Raw genomic sequence first — 27897 nt, 5'->3', positions numbered from 1 at the left:
GACGTTTGAAGGTTACTACACAAAGCTTACAAAGATGGGTCACATTGTTGAATATGGTTGAATGACTAGAAGTGTAAGCTTAAAAATCAATGAAATCAGGAAAAGTGTAAGATCCGCTGTGTGTGTGCTATCCCAAATGAAAACGATATGGCACAGTATTTCCACTTATACAACAGATTCAAACAGAAACCTGCTGGATATGTGAAGGATTTCTAAAATAACTTTATCAACACTCGAGATTTTTCGCGCACCTGTCGACTTGTGATAATTGTCAAAACTGAATAACACAATGGATGAATTGAGATTAAACAACGGGCTTCCCACACACCGGTCGTACTACGATAAACTAATAAAGTCCGGTAAAATTGCTAGGAAAAGAACTGACAAATCGTCAAGAAAACCGGAGGAATCTATTGATGGGGACCAGCACGATCAGGGTGGGAACCCTTTCGTACATGGAGCAGATCCTTCAGGTTTAGACCTATCAAGTGAAGCTGGAGAAAGAAGCAAGATTAAAAACTATGCAATGCGATCGAAATCATTACAGGTATATGTGTGTGATTTAATATAAAAATATAATAAATGTAACCTGCATGCAATTTAATTATAAAATGTTTACATCTTTGAAATTCACCTTACAGACAAAATAGCAGATTCAGTACTGGAGTTATACTTTTATGATAAAAGATCATTATGATGTTGATTGTGCAAATGTGAACATAAACTTTTATTTTAACTGTAGGTTATTAAAATATAATGTGGGGGAGAGGATGTACTGAATTTTATATATAATATGTGATACACATGTAACTCATCGATACACTCAACATGATTAACATATCAATTTTCATTGTTTTTAGATTTAACCAGTATTAAAACATTTACATGTCTTACAACAATTTATTTATGTTAATGTTTTAATCATTTCCTCGAACTAAATGTGAAAACATACATTGCATTTGGAATGCTTTGGAATTTAACATTTCTGTATGATAATCATTATATATATAGTCACTGTTTATGTTATATTCATGTTCTCACACACATGAATGGAAACACTAGAGTGTCTGTCAATTGATACGATACTTTATTTTATCTCATTTATATTTCATCATATGCAAATTGCATAGCCAATGACTGGATCTAATGAGAAAATTCTTTGTAGAGATATTTACTTTGGTGTATATACTAGCACTTAGTATCATCTAAACTCTAATTAATTGACATGCATTTATGATATAATGGACAAATGATTGCCTTTTTTACCTGATTAAAAATTAATGTTAATTGTTTTTATTCCTTCGAATTCTGTATAAGTCTGTGTGTGTAATGAGAGAGAGAGAGAGAGAGAGAGAGAGAGAGAGAGAGAGAGAGAGATAGAGTGAGAGAGAGATTTACCTTTTCCTTTTTATATTAATGCATGCGCACGTAAATACAAAATATGCTGTGTTTATACTGATGAATCATTTTGCACCTTGTCAGAATTGCCCGAGGCAGTTTCAGTCACTGTGATAGGTATATATTATTGGTGTATATATAATCAATGTACTAATTCAACTTCACAGCATCACACTGTAATTTAATCCAAAGTTTAGTACGACAGAACAGTCCTGGTCTGTATCATTTTGAACCATGACATTTCTGTTACTTTATAGCTTTTATGAATGCATGGAGGCAATATAGATATATATGTATCTTGTACAGTTAAAGTTAGTGATATTTAGTGCATCAGTTAATTTTAAAAATATATGTTTCTCTTTTACTTGCAGGATTTGAAAAATAAACGACGAGATATTGGAAAAGGCAGTCATGATGAGAATGAGATGAATTCAGATTACTTCCAATGTCTATATAACAGATATCCCCATTCTTTTCATAGAAAAACTCTTAATGATTCCAGGAGACCTTCAAGACGAATGTTCAATTCTGGACTACATGTGCATTTTGATGATGAAGTTCATTATGATGATGATGCTAGGAGTATCAGTTCAGAAAGGATGCATGTGACAAAATGGGACAGAGAAATGGAGAGGATATTTGGACACCATCGACACCCAAGATCATGTTTGACAAGTCCTACTCCATCTCTGATTTTAGACCGAGCTGAAAGACATTCCGAATATGGTGCTACTCGAGGTAGTTCTCTCCCAAGGTCCTTGTCTCATGTCATATCTTATGGTCATAGGTTTGGTGAGAATAATGGTGAATTGAAATCTCAAGGAAGAAATCATAGAGCCAGTTATTCAGAGAGTGATAATACTCCAGAGAGAATTAAACTGTTGGAACTTGAACTTGAGAAGAAAGAAAAGCAACTTCAAAGTTACAGATCCAGACTGGAATCTCCACAAATTACTGGTAGTGCCTTTTCGGACTCTTCTCACTGGCGAGCGTTTTGTCCGGATTCTCCTCCAGATAGTGCCATTGACCTGGATTCCTCTTCTGTGCAGTCCTCTAACTTAGGACCTGCACACCTATCCCCTAGGAATGACAAAATTTTGTTTGAAGCAAATGGTGGGCTAGGGAATCGAGACATTTTGCGCCAAGAGAAACGATGGAGTTATGCTGGAGGATACCAACAGCAGAATGACAACATGGTGCTCAACTACAACAAAGGTAGAGTAACTGTGTACTATTTTGTTTCTTTCAGAATATTTCATTGATGCCCCATAAAATTTTGACTTTATAAATGTTGCTCATACTTTGCATAATCATTTTACATAGATATATTGTCATTTTAAGTTAAAATTGTACATATACCACGTACAGCATTAAACCTTGATATTTACAAAAAGATCTACCCATGCAATATTCCAAAAGGCCCATGCAAAAGATCATACCAATATTCCATTTCAAAGATATGTTAAAACATTATCTATTTGCACTAGAGTCACCCTTGCCATCTATCACTCAAAAATTTCCTGGGTTTACACCTGTCATTGATACCTTTAGTTAGCTTTTTCATTGATTTCTAGTGGTCCTTGGTTGGAGATTAGGGTTTTCAATAATAACTTATTCGTAAAATATAGTACTGACTTTGTGTTTAGTTTTTCAAAACACTGCAAGAATCTAAAATCTTTTTTTTAACGTCAAACAAAATCTGGAGTCAATGTTAATTGTTGTAGACGAATGGGTACAGATTGTATAAACTGTTTAAGGCAACATATCTCGAAGCCAAAAGAACGCCAGAAGTTTACATAAAAGCTTAGAATAGCTCTGGTACGTTAAATAGATGTATAGATTTGCCCGCATTACATACATTGTCCGTTAGGGGTGTTGTTTTGAGGGCTTGGTTTTGTTTGGTTAGCCGACAGGTAAATAATCTTATTGATATTTACCCATAAATGGCATATTTTAGAGGGAAGCTTATCAGACAGAATGTTAGGTATCGGCATGTCCATCAATAATGGCTCCAATCAATATTGAGAGTCCCGTGTTTTATCTATACAATGTAGCAGCACCAGGTATCAACTCTTTGTTTTCTAGGCACATTTTCCCACAGGGATCAAATGAAATAATAGGCATCCTATATAAGATTTCTCTTTGTTTAAATTTATATACATCTCTTCTTTGAAAAGTACGTGTCAGAAATTTTTACAACAATATTGGAAAAAACTGGCAGTTATATTGGTTTTTCTCAAAACTTTGTGTAATGCAGTTTCAAATGTTCAATACATTAATGTATATTGTTGTATGACTCTATAGCTCCCAATATTTAAGAATATTAAGGTTTCTCCACCCTCAGTGTTTTTATGGTTTAATCTGTGTAATTTTTGTTTAAATTTGATGATTAGTATGCAAACAATCAAATTGAAGTTAAATAATGGTATGTTGCAAATATTTTGTTCATGCTGTAGGAGCTAACACAGGTACACTATCAGGACAGTTATAGCAACGACTGCTCTCTTATCAAACATCACATTTATTTTAACTAATTTCGAAATAATAAAGCAATTTTTAAAAGAAATTAATCGCAATCCTTTATTTTAAGTATTTTAACATTTTGAGGCCATTTAAAAATTGCCAGTATGAAAGCTATCACATTTACAGTGCATTTTGATACGATTTTTCAACCATGAATATAAGTACAGTTTAGCAACATAAAACGTCTATAACTTTTGAAATAATTTATGGTTAAAACTCACTGAAAATTGGTACATTTGTAATTCATTATATATCCTATCGAAATCTGCAAAGAAATGTTTACCTTGTCTGGTAAAAAATTATGAATTGTGGTCTCTGTCAAGATTGCCTATATACGGTTTTATCAGTTTTTCATAGAATTCAGCGATTTCAACTCAAACTACTCTCTATGAATTGTTAAACATTGGTGTCATTTCACTTTACATAGCTTAAAATGTGTTAAACACAAGTATAAATCAAGAAATATTGGCAAAACTATGCACCACATAACACTATTATTATAACCGATAACGGTAAAATATTCCGGAATGCTCACAATGACGTCACACGACAATCGAAAGACCTTAATTTTGTGATCGTATTTGAATTATTAATACCTGTAATTGAAATACCAAATTGTCACACTTCGATTCATGATAAAATACGCATTGAATCATAACATATTTCTAAGATGTTAGGGTGATATCATTGAGAATTCCCTTGAGAATTTATCCTTGCAATCCATTAATTTATTTGTGTTATTAAAAATAGGAGCTGATTCTTTAAATGCCATTGATTAAAAGAACTTGACAAATTTTTTTACATTGATAAAGACCTAAAAGGATTCCAAATTGGGTTAAAAACTCCCTCAAAGGATAAATTAAAACTTTAAATTGCACAAACAAGGTTTTAACATACAATCAGTAGGATAGAATTTGGAAACAGAGATTGCTTGTAATTTGTTTGAATAGTTTGCTTTGATATTCTTGATGGGAGGTTCACTTAATTGCAACAAACACTTTTAGAGGGAAATAAAACTCAAGCATAGCCAGTATCAAGAGTGCAGCATGCAGTGGTAGGTGGAGGGAAAAGGGGGAGGTGGTGGCAGATGTATCTCTTTGTGTACATCTTATATTAAATCATTTGATTTCATTGTTTGGATAGAAAAGGCTGTCATAGCACATACAGTAAAACACGGTTATAGCGAACACGCTTAAAATGAATTGACGCTTACAGTGAAGTGATTTTCATTCCCCGTGACTTTATTTCATGTCGTAAACTTGATGGATATAACGAATTACGCTTATAACGAAGTAAAATTGCCCGTCCCAGGGACTTCGATATAAGCGTGTTTTACTGTATACTGGTAGGGTCCCCCCTTAATTGGAAAAGAATAAAAAATGTCCAGTCTCAGTGGCAGTGAAATGTAATAAACAGGATCTATATGATACTCCAAATGTTTACACTGTACTTCATGGGTTTAAATTGAGTGCAATTTTAATGTGCTTTGAATGTGTGATAAATATAATTTAAAATCATTGATAGAGTCGAGTTATATATATTTTAATAAAATGCCTCCACCACCCCTTCAAATATATGGTACATTGATTTATGTTTGTTTTTATTTTATCAATGTACTATAAGAGGTTTTAGGTATGAATTAAGTTCAGTAAAATTGCAATCCATCAGCACAATTTTTACCTGTCAGTTCATAACTCAAACTTTATTCCATACCAATTACCATAATACCAGTACCGTGTATGACTCACTAAATTTATGATGCAGCAAATTAAGGTGATTTATGTGTTGTAGAACTCTGCACTTCATTTCAATATTAATTGGTTTGAAGTATATGAATTAGTATTGTGCTAATAAATTGCTTCCAATTTGTTGGGAGGGGGGGGGTTGTTTATGGAGGAACATAAGTTATTTTATGATGTATCTCAAATCAATTAACATGTAGTGAAATATTAAAAGTTGAGAGAAATACGTCAATCATACATTTTTTATGATTTAACGATCATTGACTATAGTCATAAGATTGATGTGTCCTAGAAATGTTTACATACAAACGTGGTGACGTGATCGAGTTCTGGAGATGTATTCTTCTCAAGTTCAATGTACTCTCTATCTACAGATTCAGATGTGGACTCGGGCATCGCTCAGCCTTTACCAAGAACTAGGACGGATAAATCCAGAAGAGACCTCTACAACGGGTATGTATCTTATCTTTCTGATTCGTTGCCACCAGAAACATCTTCGGAGGAGTCAGTTTTCTATGTCTCTGTCTGCAAGAACTAATGACCCTTGATTTTACAGCACATTTGAAATATAAACATTTGAGATGTCTTGTTTTAGTTTATTTTGTCATGTTCTAGTAATTTGAAAGTGATTACATCTCATTAAGTTTTGATAAATTTTTTACTCTTTATGTAGCAAGTTTAACATTTGAATCAATATAGTTGCATGTATATCAGTTTAATTCTATCTGGTTTTTAATTTAAGAAATTAACACATTTCTAATTACCAGTAATGTTTTTAGTTTGTCTGTCTGCTGAGCTGGCTTCTTGTGTCTGCTATTTGAAGTACCTTCTATTGTTGTACATGTGCTTAGATTGAGCATAAATTCATGATAGGTTGATATCGATGCCATATGAGCTAGAATTTTATATGGAGTATTCAATACAAAAAGAATTAATTGAGCTTTTATGATTTCTAAAGCATTAATTATGATTATTTATCAAAATGTATGATAATTTTGAAAATAGAAAAAGATTATTTTCTTTTTTGGTTTTCTTTTAATATATTTAAAAAAATTTCAGTCTCTTTTGAGTTGTTGCATGGTTAGCATTTTGAAATACAACTGTATGTATATACATGTACCTGTATATAAGTAGATTTTCAGAGGGTAATGGAGAATTTAAGTTGTGAATTTCAATGTTTCTGCCCTCACTGAACCTTAGACATGCAAATTCTTTATCTCTTTTCCTGGACGTGCATATATTATAAAATCTGTCAGTGATTGGGTTGGGGTTACATGACACTAGTGAAAAATTAAATCCTTTTCATTTTCTCCCAAAAAAAGTATTTAAGGTAACATTGTAAATTCTTCAAATTGGGCCAAGGTAGAGCTGTTCAATACCAATTTATTCTTAAATACAGCTCTTTCAGACCACACAGACCAAAAGTCTAAATTATCATAACGGGTAGCTTTGATATTGCACTACTTAACAAAGTATTAATCATTATTACATGTCTAATGCATTGTTATTCCATTTAAGGGCTTCTATGTGGGAAGAGTATCACTCATCTCCTAGACCGATGTCTGCTGTTGAATTTGGTCACCAAGGGTTAGCACCAGACAAGTTGGAATTTCTAGGAATGTGGAATAAAGCAGGCTCCAAGAAATCAAGGTAATGATCGACTTTAAAAAGGGCGTTTGTTAGCTTTGCATGGCTGTTGGGTTGTGGCATTGTAAATCCAAAGTTTTTAAAATAAGAAAAATCTTTGGGAAAGCATGCGGTAGATTCCCTATAGATTCCTTATTTTACGCGAATATTTAATTCCACAATTGAACCGTTTTGCATCAAATCGCAAAAATATTAAATCACGAATGCATAATTTTTATCATAAGTACATTTAGTTTACATCTCTTTGAAAAAAAAAAGCGAGGCTATAAAATCCTAGAGATGTGCTTCTCTGAATTTTACGTGGATATTAATTCCTCGGTTTAAAGACCTACAGTACCAGAATGTCCACTGATAGAAGTACTGTATCACCTAGCGAAAATGAACAATGAATTTAGTCTGTGTTAAATTGAAAGATAATCTAAGTATGCCTCTAGTATATCTATATAACATACCCTTTGTACTGTATTTTGTAGGAGAAGAGATAGTGATGATGATTCCATAATTCAAGAAATTCAACACAATCCTGTATTGTCAGGATACCAGTTTAGGTCTGTGCACCAGCAAGAAGAGGAGGAAGTTGATGACTCAGACCCCAGTCTTGGGCTTCCAACCATCACAGAAGATGATTTATTTGTTCGAGAAGTCTACCAGCAACGAAAAAAGCCAACTCCATACAAGATAGTGAAACGGTGCTTAACAGCAAGGGCCAATAGTGCCCCAACATGGAAGAACTGTGTTAGTGGCAGCAATGCTTCAGTACTGTGTACACCAAGGAGAACAGATAAAACTTTCAACTTCGACCCTGTTGATCCAAAAAGAGAAGAGAGAAGAGAGAGTGTTCAAACATTCAAATGTAAATCAGAGAGTTCTCTTCTTGAGAAGTCAGAGCCAGGAGCCTTCTTTCGTGATGATGGTGCATTCAAGTTCAATCCTAAACTTGAGCAGAAGATCAGAAGACATTCAAGGAAACTGTCTGCGTCTAGTGATTCTGATTATTCTGAAAAGACACTCATATCTTCCCAGATAGCCCTCAATGCAGACATTGACAATCAGTTCACACACAAACATCGCTTACAGAAAACACCAACTACCTCTGAAGACTGTAAAGACTGTATCTCCACCGAAAGTTTGTCCTCTGATGATGAAGACCCTTCAAGGTCAGGTTTAACCAAACCAGAAGTGAAGCAACAGTTTAAGAAAGATCTAAAGCAAACAGATTTAAATGAGGATCATGTCAGACATCTTGAAGAGGTTGATACAGGTAGTTCCAGCCTCTCAGGACCAGAAAGACTGACACCATACGAAGCATCCGTGATCAAGATGGACAGACTGGGTCTAGATGTGGAAGATATAATTGAGAGTGATTCAGACAATGTGTTTGCTACGCCTCTAACATTTAAAAAAGCACCAAAATCAGATGACCAGGGAATGAACATCAAAAATAAATCTACAGAGAATGGGACAAAGACCTATGTGTCAGTCAGCAGAGAATCGTCAGCTTCTTTACCAGAGTCTGTGAATTCAGAGCCTCTTTCTGGCTCTCCCGACCTCTCTTTGGAATCGGACAATAACCATGTTTTGCAGGACAATGCTGGACCTCAAACTGGATTGATGGAGGACATAAGTGATCCTCAGGATTCTGACTATGCAACTGTTGTATGCTCAGATGATGAAGGCATCAGACAACTTGCTATAACAGGTTAAAATTCATGCATTGCTTTTTAGTGTTACTGAATACATGTAATATGAATATTTAAAAAAAAAATTATAAGACCATTAAATTGAAACAAATGTTAAAACATATTGTGTCTTTTTATATTAAAGACATTGATTGTAACATTACAAAATTATTTTGGAACATAAAAATGTTTAGATTTTTTTCATTATCATGGTTATATGATAGAAAATTTAATATGTCAGAGATGTTTGACTGATTTTATAGTTGATCAAAGACGAGACAGGAAGGAAGATAAGTCTGATACCTCTCATCCCATTTATGCCAAGGTGAAGCGTGTGAACAGAAAACTAGACATGGGTGATTCAGAGACTGAGAAGGGTAAGCTAAATGGTCCAGAGGAGGGGGTTAGACCTCATGATGATAGAGCGTACAGTTTTACCTGTAGTGGGGCAGAATGTGGATCAATGCTGAGTCGAGAAGTCTCACAGAGTACACCCAATGTAGCAGGAACTTCTCACAACAACAATCAGGATGTTCCTCCCCTTCCTGTCAGGAATTATGGGTAATTGACTATCATTTTATGGTATTATTTTAATTTTAAAGTTATACTTAGCAACAAGAAATATTAAAGTAGTTTCACCTAGTTTTCTGATTGTTTACCACATTTTGCTGAAACCAACTAATGGTCATGCATTTAGAAGTTCAGGTGTATTTAAACCTGTGTGTATATATATCTAAAACAGAAGCACCACCAACTTGTCCAAAAGCAAGGAGCTTAGTGGGTCCAGGATATCCCTGTCAAACAAGATGAGCAACTTTAAGGCTGCAGCAAAGAGCAAGTTTAAGACCCTGCGGAAGGCGGTGAGTCTGGACAAAGGCATCAACAAAACTCAGGGGGAATTTAGACCAGAGGAACTGGAATTCCCCTCGGATGTTCCACCGCAAGGGAAACCTCCAAAACCCAAGAAAGGGAGGTCCCTGAAGAAATTCTTTGCAAGAAGGAGTACCAAACATAAATCAGCAGAATTTTCTGGGCATGGGTAAATAGTATTTTATTTCATTACAAATACTTGTTTTAGTACAAGGATATATGATATTAACTTAAAACTGAAACTTCTTAGTACATGTATATACATATTCAGTGATGAATTTTTTGAGACATCTAAGATTCTTTAAATTATTTCCTATTTTTTGAAAATAATTAGGTATCTTATTATATACTGATAAATATCTGCAGCATGCTCAACATCCTCTAGAAGCATTAATGAATCACATGATTTACACTACAGTGTGACAAATAAATAGTACATGTATACCATTTATAACCACTGATAAAATTAATTTCAGAGGTGTAATGGAGTCAACAAACAAAGAGTTAGTGACTGGTCCATGTAGTTCTATCGAGTCAAGGACGTCGGAGGAGGAGGTTTCTGTCAGTCAGCTCAGAGAGGTGCACTCTGATGGGACCCAGACAGTGGAGCTTAACAGGAGACACAAAGGACCAATCGGATTCTACATTGCAAGGGGGAGCACTCAGTTCAAACACGGTAAGTCTGCAGGAATTCTAAAAACTCCGGGATAATCATATCCGTAACATGGACGTGTATGAACTGTATATTGAATATCTTTATGAAGCTGAAAAAACTATTTGTATGTATATATTAATTTGGATAAGAGCAACTTTCCTATTGAATCTAAATAAGTGGAACTTGTTTTTGCAAGGACCTATTAAACTTTCCATAAACTCTGTACATGCATTAAAAAAAAAACAGTTTGATGTATATATTGATACATATGTTGAATTCTTATACTCTGACCCTTTTTACTGAAAATGGTTCAACAATAAAAATTCAAACATACATAAAAACGGTAAAGTGAATTGTTTCAAATTTCCAAGGTGTGTGACGTTTTCTTGGAGTTGGTAAGTAGTAAGGTTGTGAATGCAGTTTTTATTGGTGCTCTGTTTCTTTTTTTTGGTGATTTTGGTATCTTAAGCTCATCTAACAAGTTACAGATTTTACAGTCACATGATTTGTTGTCACTTTTGATTTGCAAATGTTTTGTGTTTATGAAAACTAAAGATTCCATAGTCAAGGACAAATTTTCAAAGAAGTTAGAATTGTTTCACTCACCTTTTTCACAACTTTTCTCTGAATGAAGCATTTTATAGGGATAGGTACAATGGACAATGTGAGATAGTTTCCTTAACTATAGTTTGACAGGGTGATACATTGTGGTACTATTTAGACTTGGGTTATTCTTTCCCAACTGATAGCTTTTATTATAAACAAGAAACTTCTATAGTTAACATCCTTTTCTTTGTAATAGTCTAGAACTATAATAGTTTTGTGTATAAATATATTCATACTTCTTTTATATCTGCAAAATGGAAGCTCACTCTTAAATAAGGGAGATAATTACAACTCTGATAGTAGATTTTAATCATATTATATTTGGTATAGTTACTTATACTTCATAAACTGTGGTTTCATCAATATTCAAGGGTACTATTTTTCATGGATAAAGTGAAAATCACAGTTCAAGGATACATAAATTCGTGGTCAATGACCCTATCAATACAAAATTTTAATAGAAATTGCACTTCAACGAACACTTAATTTCGTGGATCAACTTAATAACGAAATCCACGAAAATTCATTGAATATTGATGAAACCTCAGTAGTCTTGTTTACATTCTCCATGTACCATTATGTACTTATTTGAATTCAAAATCCCTATTGTCAAGAATTAAAAACTTGATAATCTATTTCCTTCAATTATCTTTTATGATTAAATAATTTCTTTTGGACAGGAATCTTTGTTTCAAGATTTTCGGAAGAGGCGGATGCTGATGAACGTTTTGCAGGACTACTTAATGTAGGCGACGAGATATTAGAAGTAAATGGATTCAACATCAGTGATGCCTCGCTTGATGATGTCTATGATCTTATGGCGGACCAAACCCTCATAGTCAAGATTCTTCCTTTATTGTCCCGCAAAGACATTCATGAAGAAAATAGATGATCCCTTTTATCCGAGTTTATGGTGCAAAAACATTAAAATTTGATATTCAAAACCAGCCCTCCTTTAGCCATTTTACAATAGTTAGGGTTTACCAGTGTCTTGTGAAACAAACCATGCTTAAAAAAAAAGATAAAACACAAATTATTTTCTTATCTGCCATTCAGCACATTTGCCAATCAGCACTTTACTCATTTGACATGTGCTTATATAAACAGACACTTTTTTGTATTCTAAGAATATATATGATGAATATTTCTTTTTAAAAAACTTAAACAAGTTTATGTGAATTTAGTTTTATTTTAGAAATACATGTACTGTGGAATCATTAGTCTAAATTTTCTGCGGGCTCAAGTTCTGTGATATTCATGAGAACCCTTTAAAATTATCATATTAATTGTGACGTCTCAACGAATTATATTTTTATTAATTTACCTAAACAAATTCACAAATTAACATTCTAATGAACTTTTCAAACATTAAATAAATAATCAATTAAAACCAGCCCCAAAGATTTCATATGATTCAGCAGTATATCAGCAAATTGGTTGTGTACATTGTTACCCTAGCTTGTACTTAGATAATATGAGCTAACAAGACAGTTAATACACAAACACCTAATGTTGCAAGACCAAAACTTTATATACTAGTAGGAACATTGATTATGATATTATTTTTTAAATTTATATCCTTGCAATGTATCAATGTATGCATTTATATTTTCTTGTGTATACAATCATGTATAGCAAAGATACACATGTAAATTACACCATTTTGGTTTTTACAATACATGTATACATGTACTATATTGTTACTGCTCTAGCGTCTTCCATAGAACTGTTTGAACACTCTCACAGTTTTTGTTGTATTCATGCATGCATATACACTTCCAATCAGAATTCATTCAATCCCACATTGTTGTACATGTACTACAAACCTCACAGCTTTTGTTGTATTTATACACTTCCAATCAGAATTCATTCAATCCCACATTGTTGTTCTACAAACCTCGATCACAGCTTTTGTTGTATTTATACACTTCCAATCAGAATTCATTCAATCCTACATTGTTGTTCTACAAACATTTTTGAAAGTAAATTCTTTGGTGATATAGACCTATCATTTAATTGATTTTAGCTGTACAGCAAACATTAGACTTTTTAATATTTTGAGTGAAATGTATCATAAGTTTGGGTTGTCTCATCATTGGTAAGCCACTTGTGATTAGCATCGATTTTGTGTACTCAAAAACCATATGTTGTGACAGTGGGATTGTCTGAGAATTTATTATACAAGTATCACTTAATTAAATAATTATTTTGAGTTGGTAATTTTTACTCATCATAGTAAAAACCTATTTTGTGCTCTGCACATCCAATAAATAAATATATAAATATCATCAAATAACTGTACTTTCTCCAATTAAATTCAAACCCCTCAGTGATACATTGTGACTTCAGACTCCACTTCAGTTCCATGTATTCAGTTACATTTAATCAACCAAACACAGAGAAGGGTGCATTTGAGCAATAAATATTTGGTAATGAAAAACAAATTATTTCTAATTTCAAATAAATTAATTCTCGATCTCTCAATTCTTCATTTTCTTCATAGTCTGAGTCAGATATAATCTCCAATGTAATTTACTGATTAATTGTAAACAAATCAGTTATAGGGTTCTTTTATCTTGTTACTTTGTCAATGATCAATATTGAAATATTTTTTTGGGGGGGTTTTGTAACAAAACATAAAGAGTAAAATACATATACTCATAACTTTTGAATTTATTAACAGTGTAATGGTACAATACTGTATTTTATTCACAACAAAGTGTGGAGCTGGTATCTTCTACGCAGATTTAACAATCTTGCCATGAATGTTGTGATTTTAACATGTATAACTTTTGATATTACAGCATTATTTACTGTTTATTTATGTGCTTCATGATTTTTACAAGTATATTTATTAAAAATGATTCCAACATTAATGTTTACAGAGAGTTTTATTTCAAAATGTCGAATAAAAACTAAAGAAATACAATAGAGACTATTTTGATTGTGGTTGCAAGAAATGAATATTATAAACTTCAATGAGCATTCATTCCATGTAACTTAACAGCAAAGCACTTGCAGACTAAACTGGAATGAACCAAAAGGCAAAAGCTGCATTGTGGGAAGGCAAACTATTTTTAAGTGAAAAATAAGCATCTAAAAAGGCCCATGGGCATCAGTGCTTGCATGAGTTTTGGTAATGGTGAGCTAAATACTGTAAACAGGTTTATTTTCACTCCGTGTAATTTTCGTCTTTTTCCCCACCTTGAATTTGCCCAGACACATATGTGTTTGAAGAGAGATAATTTGAGACATTTGACTTCACCCAATCAAAATTCATCTGGTTGCAATGAGGGCAAAAGGGGTGAAAATAAAAAGGGGCAAATATTTAGCATAGAAACACCCAGAAATGTAGCAGCAAGTCTGTAGCTCCTGGTCTGAAAAAATTAGGATGGACAACCTGGGATGTCACATTTTCAGATCAGGAACTACAGACCTGCATATTCCAGAAATGGGTCCATACAGTTCATGACAAAAATTCATTTACTGACCAAAGAAGCATAGGAGAGACCTAATACTCTATTTAAAATCAATGTGAACAACTAAAGAGCAAATTGATCCAATTTTGAAACACAAGGTAAATTACATTTGGTTGACAAATGTTCTCCCATGCCTGACTGGAGAGGTCTGTTTTTATCACTGAATGTACATGTACTAGCTTGTGTTGACCATTTTACCTTCCATCTGACTCGGTGTTAAGTCTAAGCTTGCCCATTTAAAATCAGCCAGTATAGTCATTTCTTCTGTACTTATTACAGATTTATAGTACATGTTGTAGCTTATTTCTGCTAAACCATTAGCCAAATATACATCATTTCAAGTACTAATTAGAAAAAACTTTTATTGCAAGTATCATAATCAGTATAATATCAATCAATGTGTAACAATCATACAATGTTACTCCCATACTGGTTTAAATATAAAACAATACTTATTAGTTTGGTTTTTTTAACCAATAATTAGAGATTTTACATTCCAGGAAATATTTTTCTTAATATTAAATATGATAAAAATAAATTTGTTCAGTCAAGAAAAGAGACATGGTTTATAGAAAATTTAGAAATTACAATTTGATGTCAAATATATTTATACACCTGTATATAGAAACCAATCATTCATATTTACTTCTGTCAAACATACACCAGTCATAGCAATTTATAAATTAACATATACCCTTGTATATTATGCTTTATCTTATGCAGATTCATCTTGTCCGAGGTAGTAGTTTTCAAACAATTCTGCTACATCTCTCGCAGCAGGATCGAGGTTTATTGAGATCATGTTTACAATAATGGCTACAACCACGCCTTTGGGTGGATTATCCATAGCTTTGGACGATGGTGGAAGAATCAAAAGAACACTGCTTCCCCCCACAGCATTCCCTGTGTGGGAGACACAGAATTTAGTCTGCTTTCCTTGGCCATACTTTTGGTTCTCTTCATTCACAAACCAGCCCATGCCATAGAAAATGTCATCTTTTTTCCCATATTTATACAAAGGTGCCCACAGGGATTTCACTGTTTCTGGCTTCAGAAAGCCCGGTTTGACAGTATTGTTCTGGTTAACAGCCGAGTTTTTGGCACTGTTTTGTTTGGATGAGGAACTAGGAATTTGATAACTGTATAACATGACATTCCCGAATTGCAGAAGGTCACTGACAGTGGATAGCAAGCCTCCTCCGGCCCATTTATAAGACAAGTCTACGTATGGGCAATTTATCAATTTCTTTCCTGATTTGTCCTTCATATAATGTCTAAAAAATTAATACCAATGTCAAATTAATAAAGAAACAATAATTGGTGCAACTGAATTGCTTTGATTCAGATATGGCAATACTCATCCTATCAATTTGTGATTGATAACTATGTAAAAATAGTATTATAGAATTTGGTCAAGGCTATATTATAGCAATTTCTTGAAAGTTCAATGATTGGATATACGTTGAGACAGCCATCTTACCTTCCTCTGTGGTAAATAAGGGGAGAATTTTCATCTAGGTAGGTGTGGTCCATTCCTAGTTCTTTTGCCATTTTGATGATGTGTTTCTCAAAAGGTTCTTTGACCACAGCCTCTAGAACTGCACTTATCAAGGTCCAGGCATGTGATGAATACAAGAACTTGCTCCCTGTTGAGCATATATATAACTTTGGTTTAAAAAACAACAACACAAGAACAAATGAACAAAAATTTTAGTTACCATAATACCAGTATTTACTGGTAATAAGTTCCTTCATACTGATGGTAACATTGGTCTATCAGGATATAACACATGCATTGATAATATACTGTATATAACCGTGTACCACATCCAGCAAGCTTTTGGGATTTTATAATACTAATGGCATTTCTAAGACAACACACTTCAATTTTTATCTTACCTAGCATTAGAAAAAACATGCATGTTCACTGAATAATACTGTACACCAATGTAAATGTGCAACAACTTTACAAGTGAGAAATTAGTTTGTGTACCATACTGTAGATTCCTAATGAAACGCGAGGAATTAATTTCCGCGTAAAAGCGCGAGAAGCACTTTTCACGGATTTTAAAATCTCACCATTATTTTCTGAGAGTTGAGAACTACAAGAAATAAGAAGAAAAGTTACACATTCGCAATTTTATACTTTCCCTATTTGATACAAACAATCGGGATCGCAGAATTAAGTAATCGCATAATATAAGGAATTCACAGTATTTTGTGACCAAGTCTACCTGTATGTACCTATATAGTCTTAAATAAATATTGGATATTTCTAAGACTGATTTGTGGAAAAAAAATAATTCTCTACAAAAATATTCTAGCTATTTTAGAAAACCCAAAATTTTCTCACATTCAAAAGTTGGTTTACAGTAAATTAAAAATACAGTGTGGATGCCATTTTGGTACACCAAACCTACAAGAAACCAGGACCGGGTTGCTCAAAACATTGATTAACTTTAACCACTGGTTAATTCCCTTATCCAGTGGTTTAAGTTTGACCAGTGGTTAAACTACGTTGCTCAAAAGTTAACCACTGGCTAAATTGCTTAACCAGTGGTTAACTTTTGGCTAAAGTTAACCATTCTACAAAGCTGGGTTAAGTCTTTTAACCAGTGGTTAAACACGGCTGCTAGGTTGTTGTTTGACATAAACTTTGGCAGACGACACAAGAAACAGCGAATTTACAGACATTTGAGTCATAATTTTGACGAGGCGGAATATAAAGAAAGGTACCGGTTTTCTATGGAATCGGTAAGATTCATCACAGATCTTATAGAACTTACAGGTATCCTTTTACCTAGACTATATTTTCAAAGAATTCTTTACCTGGACTGTGGACCAGTGGGTCATCCTTGAATAAAGATAAGCTCTCTGTCACACTTTGGAATGATTTTGTTATGAAATATTCATCCAGCTCCATCTCCGTCAACTGCTCCTCTGCTTTGTTTTTGGTTTTTTGTCCAGTATTCTTGCCTGTTATTACAGTAAAACTACACTAAGCTAAGCTTAGGTTTTCTCAGAAAAGCTTGTACATGCATGGCTTGGTAAACATCCAAAAGTATTTACAGTCTGCTCTACTGTGCTTTAACACAAACTCTCTCTCTCTCTCTCTCTCTCTCTCTCTCTCTCTCTCTCTCTCTCTCTCTCTCTCTCTCTTTTTACATTTTTCAGTCTTTGTCTATGATAAAACTACAAATCAAATGTTATCATCGGCACAATGCCTAAATTTGGTATGTGAAACAGCATCATTTAGTATTTTTCACTGCATGATAATACACAGACATAATAGACATTACTTTAAGAATCGATGTATATATTTAATGTACACAGCTGGTGCACAAGTGAGGTTTGCAAGATATAAGTATATAAAGTAAAAATATCAAAACTTTAATTGTACATATAATGATAAATGATGTAAATATACCATAAGCAAAATAGGAATTTTTCTTTGACTTTGATAGGGGTGATCATTACAGTCGGTAGTTGATCAAATCTATCATAAAGCCCTTTGGGCTTTATTGGATTTGATCACACCCCCAACTGTATTAATCACTCCATAAAAGCCAAAGAATAATTCCAAGTTTGCTGAGAAAATGGCTATCTCTTGTGGTCCCTTGATCACCACATAATGGTTTTTTCATTCAATGATAAGTTCTATGGATATTTAAGGAACACAGATATAAAAAGACTTCTATTTCAAAACAACATACCAAGTGAAATCATTTTTATATTTATTAAACCTCAACTCACTTGCATTGGCCTTCTCATCAGTTTCCTATAAAAGAAAAATATACAACTGATACGTGAACTTAAACAGTGAACAAAATATGGAAGAAAAATGCATATATATATATATATATATATGAGTTTAAATATTTACATACATGCTGCTTTATCACAGACAATACTGTAGATTCCTAATTAAACATGAGGAATTAATATCTGCATAAAATTGCGAGAAGCCCATCTCGCGAATCTTAAAACCTCGCTTTTATTTTTCAGATATATGTTAATTACAAGAAACTATGAAAAAAATTTAGCATTCGCGATTTTTTGTTCTGGCGATTTGATGGAAAACGGTTAAATCACGAAATTTAGTACTCGCATAAAATAAAGATTTTACAGTATCATTAACTTGATAATTCATGTGATGTTGCATTTGACCAGCTTGGATTCTACAAGCTACTTGATGTCATGTTAATGATCTTTGGTTACGCTTTAGCTGCATTAGTCAATATATCAACATGTCTTACAAGACATTAAGACATTGCTTTTCATGGCCAGACAAGAGAGGATCTTTCATACTGACTGTTATTTACATTGATGCCTATATACTTGATATATTTCAAACTACCGTAGTTGAACTTCATTTAAAACAAGACGAATTGAGATGGTGACCATCTCAAAGGACCCCGCTTAAATAATGGACAATAGGATGATAACCATTTCAGAGAATTTTTCTTTGACCTTGTCCTATAACTTAGAAAATTTCCAGCTGGCATTAAACTTTTATTTCGGTCTTATTACCCCTTACATATTGGCATTTTTTGTTCAACCTAAGCAAAATTAAGCAAATGGGAAATATTCTACAGTCTAAAACTAAGACCGTCACATTGACTTGGTTCAAATTATAAAGTCACTGCACACCATTAACTTAGAAGCTCTGTTAAAGTGAAATAGGAGCCAAATAAGGCCAAGTGGAGAGTATTCATGTATATATGGTCCGAAAAAAGAATTTTGCGTATCCAAGATGAAACATCATTCAAGGTCACTGCACACCCTTTGATCGTAGGCACTCTGTGAGTGAAGTACAAGCCAAATTGGACCAAAGGGAGAAAAGATTTGCTCCAGACATGGATTTTTCAAATAATTCTGCTATGACCTTAAGCTTTGACGTTGAAACTTGGTTCAAGGTCACTGCACATTCTTTACTCAAAAGCTCTGCTTATGTGAAGTATGAGCCAAATATGGTTAAGTGGAGATTACAAATGCTCTGAAAAAAAGAATTTTTGCATGATCAAATATGACCTTGACCTACAAACTTCAAGGTCACTGCACACCCTTTGACCATAAGCATTCTGTGAGTGTAGTTTGAGCCAGACTGGATTAAGGGGAGAGGAAATATGCTAAGGACAAAGATTTTTCATTTAATTCTGCTATGACCTTCAGCTTCGACCTAGAAACATGGTTCAAGGTCACTTCACACCCTTTACCAAAAGACACTCTGTGGGTGAAGTTTTGAGCCAGATTGGGCCAAGGGGAGAGAAGATATGCTCTGGACAAGAGATCTCGGACAGACAGACAGACGGAAGGATGGATGGACTGATCACAATAGGGCTTGCATATAGCATTGAAACATACCTTATTTTTTTTCAAATAGTTCTTGCGGTAATGACGAATCCCTCCCATATGAGATACAAGTTGGCGAGTTGTTATATTTACCTGGGAAAATATTTAAAAATATGAATGAAACTCGGGGTAAATTCACGAGGTATTTAAAATTGATGGAGTCAATTTCAAAAACTCTATAATTTCTCCCAAAAAGCGTTTATAAAAATAGAACTATTTTAGCAATTTTTAACTCACTTTGATACCATTGATTTCTTTCTCTGGGAAGGATGGTACATAAAACTGCACTGGTTTGTCCAAGTCGAGTTTGCCCAACTCCCACTGCTTAGCAACTGCTGCCATGGTGATGGGCTTACTGATACTGGCAATCCTAAGAACTGTCTCAGGAGACATCTTGATTCTGTTCTCTATGTCTGCATATCCCAGACCTTGGTAGATAATGCACAAGTCATTTACTAATTACTATAATATTCATCAGAAACAAAGAATTATAACAGTCATAATTTCTTCTCATCCTCACAACATCATGCAGAGTTTCCTGAGTTCGGCAATTAATGGACTTTCATTTGTTTATCAGAATAGCCATTCAATATAGGTTTAGAGTTGGTATAGTTTGTGCAAGTTTATGAAATGATTTTGTTTAAGTTACTTTACAGTGTGTATAATTCTCTGTATGAACTTGGAATGTAATTTAACTCCGTTAAATTTAGATGTACCTTCTGCCCATACAGTTTTTCCATTGATACTGACACCTACCACCAAACCTGGGCTCCCAGTCTCATCCTGGATAGTGAAAAAAAAGGGGTATCTTATGATTATTTTTTAATGTTTATTTCATAAAACAGAATGGCTGAATATAATGTTACAGGATTTGGATACTCTACTATAATTGATATTTATCATCCAAATCTGTAAAATGAACTGAAGATCGTTACTATAACAACTAGAGCTGTAAACAAATGACTAATTCCCCCATATAAACACCATGTGTGATGATGATGTAAACTTGACTTTGGTCAAATAATGTTGGGTCAAGGTCATGACACATTCAAAGGTCATGATACAAGCCTTTCAGTAAAGTATTCCCTGTATTTTGTTTAAAATAAAGTAATGGAGTGGGATGAAAAGAAAGATGATTTGACAGACTGACATGATGACTCCAATAAATTATGTATTTTTTGTTTTCATACTGTTTTGCCTGAATCAGATGCAAATTTTGCAAAAAATGAAGGAAAAGTAAATTCATTCATTTTTTGTATTTGTCATTATTAAAAAATATTTGTGATTCAAAAAATGTTTTATTGTACGAAGTATTACAACTGACATAATTTCAACAAGTTTTATATTTTGCGATACAAGATTAATAGCAAAACTAAGTTTATACTATAGAAATAATGAAATCGTCATAAATGAATACATGGTATCTGACTCCGAATATCAGAACAATCATGTTCAAACATAAATTTCAAGGAGACCTCATTGTTATTCTGATAGATGAGGTAAGCTTACTAAGTTAACAGATACATACATAAAACCTCTGGAATTTTCTGAATCTGTACACTTGAACATTGATATACCTTTGCCCGTTGTACAATATCTCTGGCCCTTTCTATTGTTTCTTCCAGGGACAGTTGCTTCTGTTGGACTTTCATAGCATCAGCCGTGCTCTCTTTCTCCTCTGTCTGCGGGGACTGTTTACACTCCGCGGTCAGGGTATAGAGAGTCAAAGCACTAACCCCTATTCCAGTTGCTGTAAACAGGTCAAAATGGACATTAGAAGCACAAGTTTATATTAACATGATAGATATTCTTGGGGAACCCTTGGAACAGTCAGACTAGTTCAATCATCAGGGCCAGATATCTGATAGCTCAGTTGGTAGAGCACCTGACTACAGATTCAGGGGGGCATTTAGGTTCATATCTTGGTCATCTGACTAATTAATCATTATTTCTCCTATCGCATCACATTTGGTGCTATGACCAGCCCCTAGAACTGACAAGTTAACTCCTACAGGGAAAAGAACCTAATTAAGAGGGTGAAGATCATTTTAGAGAGAAGGAATGTGATGGACAGACTGGTTTGATCACCTGGGCCAGATAGCTCTGTTGGTATAATTAATACAGATTCAGGGGGTCCAGGTTCAAACCCAGTTTGGTCATTCATTATTTCTCCCATTTAATTACATTTGTGGTAGCTGAGCTGTGCAACCCCTGGAACTACCACATCTGCCAGCTAGTGGAAAGTACCTTAATGCACTTGGACTTGTGACGGTCAGACCGGTTCAAATACCGGCACCAGATAGCTCAGTTGATAGAGCACCTGACTAGAGATTCAAAGGGCCTGGGTTCGAATCCCGGTCTGGTCCGTCATTATTTCTCCCATCCTGTTACAGGCTGTTGATTCTTGAGGGCAAAGGTCATTTGAGGTGTAAAAATTTTACAGTCTGACAAACTTGATTACTAGATTCGGATATTTCAGCAGGTCAAGCTTCTGACAGATTTCGGGGCCTTAAAAGTTAAAATTGGTTCAAATCCTAGTCTGGAAATCCTAGTCTGGTCCTTCATAGATTATTTCTCCCCTTTTTAATTAATTAAACCCTCCCAACAAAAAATAATAAAAATTCAGGAACGAAATTTTTCCCAAATTTAGAAGAGAAGGTAACAACTGACAAAGCCTATTATTGAGTAAGCACAATGCCCCCCCCCCCCCCCCCCTTTCAAAACAGATCAAGAAGAAAACAAACCTATGCAAACGTTAGCTGCAATTTTCTTGAAATAGTTCGTGGGCCATCCATTGTTATACTGTCTTGCGCCACTAAAGATATTTCTGTAAACATAACCACGGCAATTTTTGGAACATCTTATCAGACGCAGACCCACGACCATTTTATCCTTAAATTTATCTACTTTTGAAACCGACCCTACACTAATCTTTTGGGGCATCAAATTACCCAACTAGACACAACAAACCCTAATTTGTAACCAAATATGTCTGACTTTTCCATAGTCTGAACGATAATATTCAAAATATGATACTTTGAATATTTTCAATGAAATGATTAAATAATTGGTTTCACAACGGTATTTAAAAATTGCATTAACGTTATAATAATCGTTTCACAAACATTCATGAAGCCATTATGTAAAACATTTTTGCTTGTATCTTTGAACAGCTCTTTTGAACGCTACTAAATAATATATTTTTTTGCAACAACTCTACGCTTTTGTAACTTTTTTCTAATTTCTAAAAAATAAAAATCATGAAAATTGTATTTCGAATGTTCATTCAGGTTATTCACATTCATTTGGGTTAAAAGTGGTATTCCATTTCCGGCGATCGCATAATCGGTGCTCGGTCGTTTTTAATGGTTTGAAAACGTTTTTGGTGAGGCTCTGTAGGAAATATATAGGTACGTGTATATTTTAGATTAAAAAAAGATACTTTTTCATGTATGTTTTAAATTTATGATGTAAATAATGATATAAATGGTTAAATTTTAATCGCCATGTTTAGTGGATTGAAACTAAAGAAATCATTGTTTAAAGAAGTTCTGATTACGAATTTTACCGTCATAAATGCCGATTTGGTTGTAAATATTGATGGCAAACAGCTAATTACTTCACAAAGTTCATCTGTAGGTATCAGTTTTATTCCTTAATTGATTTATATATCCTAATTTTTGAACGCACGTGAAAGTTATATCCCTTTGTTCCCTTTAGATTTCAATATTTATTTCTGTTGATAAATTCAAGGATTATTTTGACCTCTGTTACTTTTACTTTAGAAAACAGAGAAACACCATGGCACCTAACAATCCACTCCCAAACTGGGGGAATGAGAAAACGATGAACATGAATCCATTGATATTGACAAATATTCAGGCATCACCATACTTCAAAGTCAATTTGTATGAGTTAAAAACCTACCATGAGGTTATTGATGAAATATACTACAAGGTGAGTGAGAGGTAAGACCTTTATAGCATTTTCACTTCAACACAAAAACTGATTTGTTAAGGAGATTTATAATATTGAATGTTTACATTTTTTCTCCATTCAGAAGTCACTTGGAATATCAATGCTATCATCTGGGTCTGTTGCAAAACCAATTTTTAGCAGTGTATAAAAACCTGATAAGTTAGAGGGGGCATTTGAAAGGGAAAATATTGGAAATTTTTTCATACTAATGAATGAACATCATTTAAACACTACTGGCGTGCGACCAGTTCTCGCCGAGTACCTTTTCTCGCCAGTACATTGTGATGTCATTTTTCGTCTATATTTTCATGTGTTGATAAAATGACGTCACAATGTACTGGCGAGAAATGGTACTCGGCGAGAACTGGTCGCACGCCAGTAAGGTATTTATTAATATCGAAGAATTAAGCAAAATGTGAATCAAGGATATCTTGGGACAGGGTTTAGTTACATGTAGCTTTACATTGTAAAGTTCTTTGACTGTTATGTTTGATTAATAATACTATCTTACTTAAAGAAAAATCAAATTTAACAGGTTGACCATTTAGAACCATGGGAAAAGGGAAGCAGAAAAACTGCAGGACAAACAGGAATGTGTGGAGGGGTAGGTCTCTCATTCTCTCTTTCTCTCTCTCAACCTATTTTTCCATCATATTTCTTTGAATGATGTAGGATAGTTTTCAAGAGAATATATATATTGCCATGGAATTTTTCTCTATTTACTACAATTGTCTTTAAATATTTTCTATCTGTAAATTTTCCTTGTTTGTAATTATCCCCAATGAAATTTTTCCATTTATCTCTCTGTGTTATAATAATCTACAGGTAAGAGGAGTGGGTGCGGGTGGAATAGTCTCCAGTGCATACTGTTTACTGTACAAGCTGTATACGCTGAAATTAACACGTAAACAGCTGATGGGATTGATCACACACAAGGATTCCCCTTACATCAGAGGACTGGGATTCATGTACATCAGGTCAGTCCTCAACATTCATGTCACTGTCTTCAAAAATTTACATCACAGTTACTGATGCCTGAAAACAGGTATTAATCTAGGTGTTTATTTTGAAAATATTCTTATTAAAATTTATCATTATTATTTTGAAAGGGGGGGGGGGGCAAAAGAATATAGGATCTTTAAGTTTTTCCTGGGGGGGGGGGGGGACCCATGATTATTGGTCAGAAAACTGCCATGCATTGATCTCTTTCAAATATCAGATGCATATCACCCATATAATGAATTTTGTATCACTGTTGATCATTCTTGACTGGCTTTACCTGATGTTGTAGATATTGTCAGGACCCCAAGGATATGTGGGACTGGTACGAGCCGTACCTGGATGATGAGGAGGTATGAAAGGACAGCTTGTCTGCCAAAGCCGGGTAATGTCACCCAAACAGACTTTCCTACTTTAAATTTTGACTTTATAATGCCAGTCTACATTTCGAAGCACAAATTTTTGCTGAAAAATAAAATTATCTTTACTAAAGTAGGAAATCTGTTTCATAGATAAATATAAAATGAAGACTAAAGTATTGTATGTATGGTGTACATTGTATGTTTGTATTGACTGCTGTTTGTATACTACAGGGTGTTAGCTCTAGTCTCTGTGGGGTACAGGCCGATCCTTGTCTACAGCTGGTCCTGAAGAGGTTAAGCTATTCACCATCTCTTGTTATTTACCAACATGTATTTGTGGTTTTTGAAAATGTGTGTATGTAGAAAATTCAGTCTCCAAGTGTATATATATATATATATATATATATATATATATGACTATATATGTGTTTAGATATTTTACGAAGATTGCATTTGATTTGATAAAATATAAAAATACTAACATTTGCACTTTTTATGTATGACTGTGCACAAGAAGTTCCATGTACTTCTTGAAATAATAGCAGCATTGTTGTTTTGGCCCTATTTATTGAAAATTAACATCATTTGATTTCTTTCTTTTGTTTCAAAAGAGTCTAGAGCAACACCTATATAAAGGCCTTTTATGATAGTTTCATTGATTCAGATTCAAGCTTTGTTTTCCAAAAAATTTCAGGAAATAGATGTGAAGGCAGGAGGAGGACACAAAATGACCATGGGGGAGGTGCTCCGTCAGTGGATGGTCAAATTGGAGTGGTACTCTACCTTGTTTCCCAGGATCCCTGTACCCATCCAGAAGGACCTCATGCAGAAGCTGAAGGAGAGGCCCCCTCAGGCCCCGGGGTACCAGGAGGAAGAAGAGGAGGAGGAGGAACCTGAGCCTGAGCCTGAGAGGGAGGAGCCGAGGAGACCCAGACACATCCCTGATGGAGAGGTGTCATTCGGTGAAGCCGAGAGAAGTGTCCAACACAGAAGGTACCCACTCAAATATGTCATGTTCTCTTGTCTGTGGTGTTATTCACCATGTCTTTAACCCAGCATTCTCTGTTTATAATTGATTTATGTACAGGGGGTCCTTTATTTCATACATGTACATTTGTACCACAACGTATAACTGGTGTCTCTATGAGAGGTCTTATATTATTTATGTCTATGGAAAGTAAAAATGTCCACAGCTTTTGCTTAATAGTATGCACATTTTAATGATGTTTACAACATCATTGGATTTTGATGAATACTGTTGAATCATTTAAACTTGTGGGAGCAATTTCATTGAGTGCTGTGTGTTTCACATGTTCATAGGGACATTTTTTTGTGGATTGACTTTGATGATAAGTGGAAATATAAAAAAAAAATTGTTGATGATCTTATTTCTTGATTGAATGATTCCCTTAAAATCTATTAAAATTGAGCCACCATGAATATTAAAGATTCTTAAGCTCTCATAGGTATGAAGCAGAAAGTAAAAATGTTTATTCATATTTTGTAGATCTCCAGAATACAGACGTTCACAAAATCGATCATCACCAAGGCGAAGATCAAGATCTCCAAGAAGACGAAGGTCCAGATCGCCGAGGAGATCTCCAGGGAGAGAAAGGGCAAGGTCACCTTACAGAAGAAGGAGTCCACACAGACACTCCCCCTCCAGGAGACGATCCCGGTCCCCAAGGAATGATTTTGCTCGGGAGCTGGAAAGAGAGCGCAGGAGACAGGAAAGAGCCAAAAGAGGTGACCGCTCAAGAAGTAGAGAAAAGCAAATGGGTCATAGGTCAAGGAGCAAAGAGAGGTCGCGAAAACGGTCAAGGTCACGAAGCAGAGACAAGCCAAGACAAAGATCTCGTTCAAGGAGCAAAGAACAGTCAACACTTTCAGGGTCAAAGTCGCATCGTTCAAGGTCGGGGTCACGGGAACCAAAGAGGAAGAAGGAAAAAAAGCATAAACATAGGTCAAGGTCGCGGGAACGAAACTCTAAGCATAAATCACACTCCAAACATAACCGAGATGTTGAACAGCTCTCCCCAGCTAGAGAGGAAGAACATGCAAAAAATGCTTCTTGATCTAACTAATGGTTTAGTGCAAGAGTCTGCCTTTGAATCATCAACGTTATTCATGTTCATTTACATTTTTAGTGATTTTTTACATGAAAAGGAAACAATGGGATCAAACACTTTTTAATATTATTTGGTGTTCAGCGCCTTTGGTATTTGTCTCTTTTCAAAACAGAATACTGAGGTGTAGTAATTTTAATTTGTTTTTATTCAATCAAACAATTGAGAATCACAATGTACATGTATGTAAACTGCGCTACAAATAGAAAATCAAATTGCAATTGGTAAACTGCAATAACATATGATATTGAATGTCGCATATTCATTATTTTCATTTTGATCCATCATCATAGGTGCAACAAATGAGTCAAATATATAGTGTTATGCATTGTCTAGTTGTATTTTACTTAAATGCCATGAACCTCATTTTCCATCTTTCGATTGTGAAACAGTTTTTAGCCGTCATATATTTTATAATAAAAAATTTCCATAAAAACTTTCTCTTTTGATTACTTTAAATTGGTTTGTATAGATGAGGGTT

The 27897-nt window shown here is 34.3% G+C and overlaps 3 protein-coding genes across 5 annotated transcripts; 2 read left to right on the top strand and 1 right to left on the bottom strand.

The window, feature by feature from the left end:
* Positions 1–31: 31 nt before the first annotated feature.
* On the top strand, positions 32–13992 carry LOC128192215 (uncharacterized). 2 transcript variants are annotated; one of them, XM_052864740.1, is made up of 10 exons: positions 32–547; positions 1770–2613; positions 6038–6116; positions 7182–7313; positions 7784–9009; positions 9253–9550; positions 9732–10028; positions 10336–10535; positions 10886–10909; positions 11801–11940. In XM_052864740.1, exons 1-9 carry the CDS (start codon positions 290–292, stop codon positions 10891–10893), a joined length of 3342 nt encoding a protein of 1113 aa, XP_052720700.1. In that variant the 5' UTR covers positions 32–289; the 3' UTR covers positions 10894–10909; positions 11801–11940. The 2 variants fall into 2 exon arrangements, with proteins under 2 accessions (XP_052720700.1, XP_052720699.1); XM_052864739.1 differs by lacking the exon at positions 10886–10909 and having other exon boundaries at positions 33–547; positions 11801–13992.
* Positions 13740–22906, bottom strand: LOC128192254 (serine beta-lactamase-like protein LACTB, mitochondrial). Its single transcript, XM_052864810.1, has 9 exons — positions 22696–22906; positions 21529–21701; positions 20668–20734; positions 20189–20379; positions 19964–20044; positions 18353–18377; positions 17429–17575; positions 16080–16245; positions 13740–15873 (listed from the first exon to the last, which is right to left on the bottom strand). Exons 1-9 carry the CDS (start codon positions 22892–22894, stop codon positions 15315–15317), a joined length of 1608 nt encoding a protein of 535 aa, XP_052720770.1. The 5' UTR covers positions 22895–22906; the 3' UTR covers positions 13740–15314.
* A 321-nt stretch (positions 22907–23227) lies between these two features.
* On the top strand, positions 23228–27852 carry LOC128192227 (pre-mRNA-splicing factor 38B-like). Of its 2 annotated transcripts, XM_052864772.1 has the most exons (7): positions 23228–23361; positions 23737–23908; positions 24465–24533; positions 24755–24906; positions 25221–25281; positions 25985–26283; positions 26798–27852. In XM_052864772.1, exons 2-7 carry the CDS (start codon positions 23753–23755, stop codon positions 27363–27365), a joined length of 1305 nt encoding a protein of 434 aa, XP_052720732.1. In that variant the 5' UTR covers positions 23228–23361; positions 23737–23752; the 3' UTR covers positions 27366–27852. The 2 variants fall into 2 exon arrangements, with proteins under 2 accessions (XP_052720732.1, XP_052720733.1); XM_052864773.1 differs by lacking the exon at positions 23228–23361 and having other exon boundaries at positions 23782–23919.
* The last annotated feature ends 45 nt before the right edge of the window (positions 27853–27897 follow it).

Source organism: Crassostrea angulata, chromosome 7, assembly GCF_025612915.1.
Source record: "Crassostrea angulata isolate pt1a10 chromosome 7, ASM2561291v2, whole genome shotgun sequence".
NCBI lineage: Eukaryota > Metazoa > Mollusca > Bivalvia > Ostreida > Ostreidae > Magallana > Magallana angulata.
Note: the sequence above shows the minus strand (reverse complement) of the source record. Positions and strands in the feature narration are given on the sequence as shown.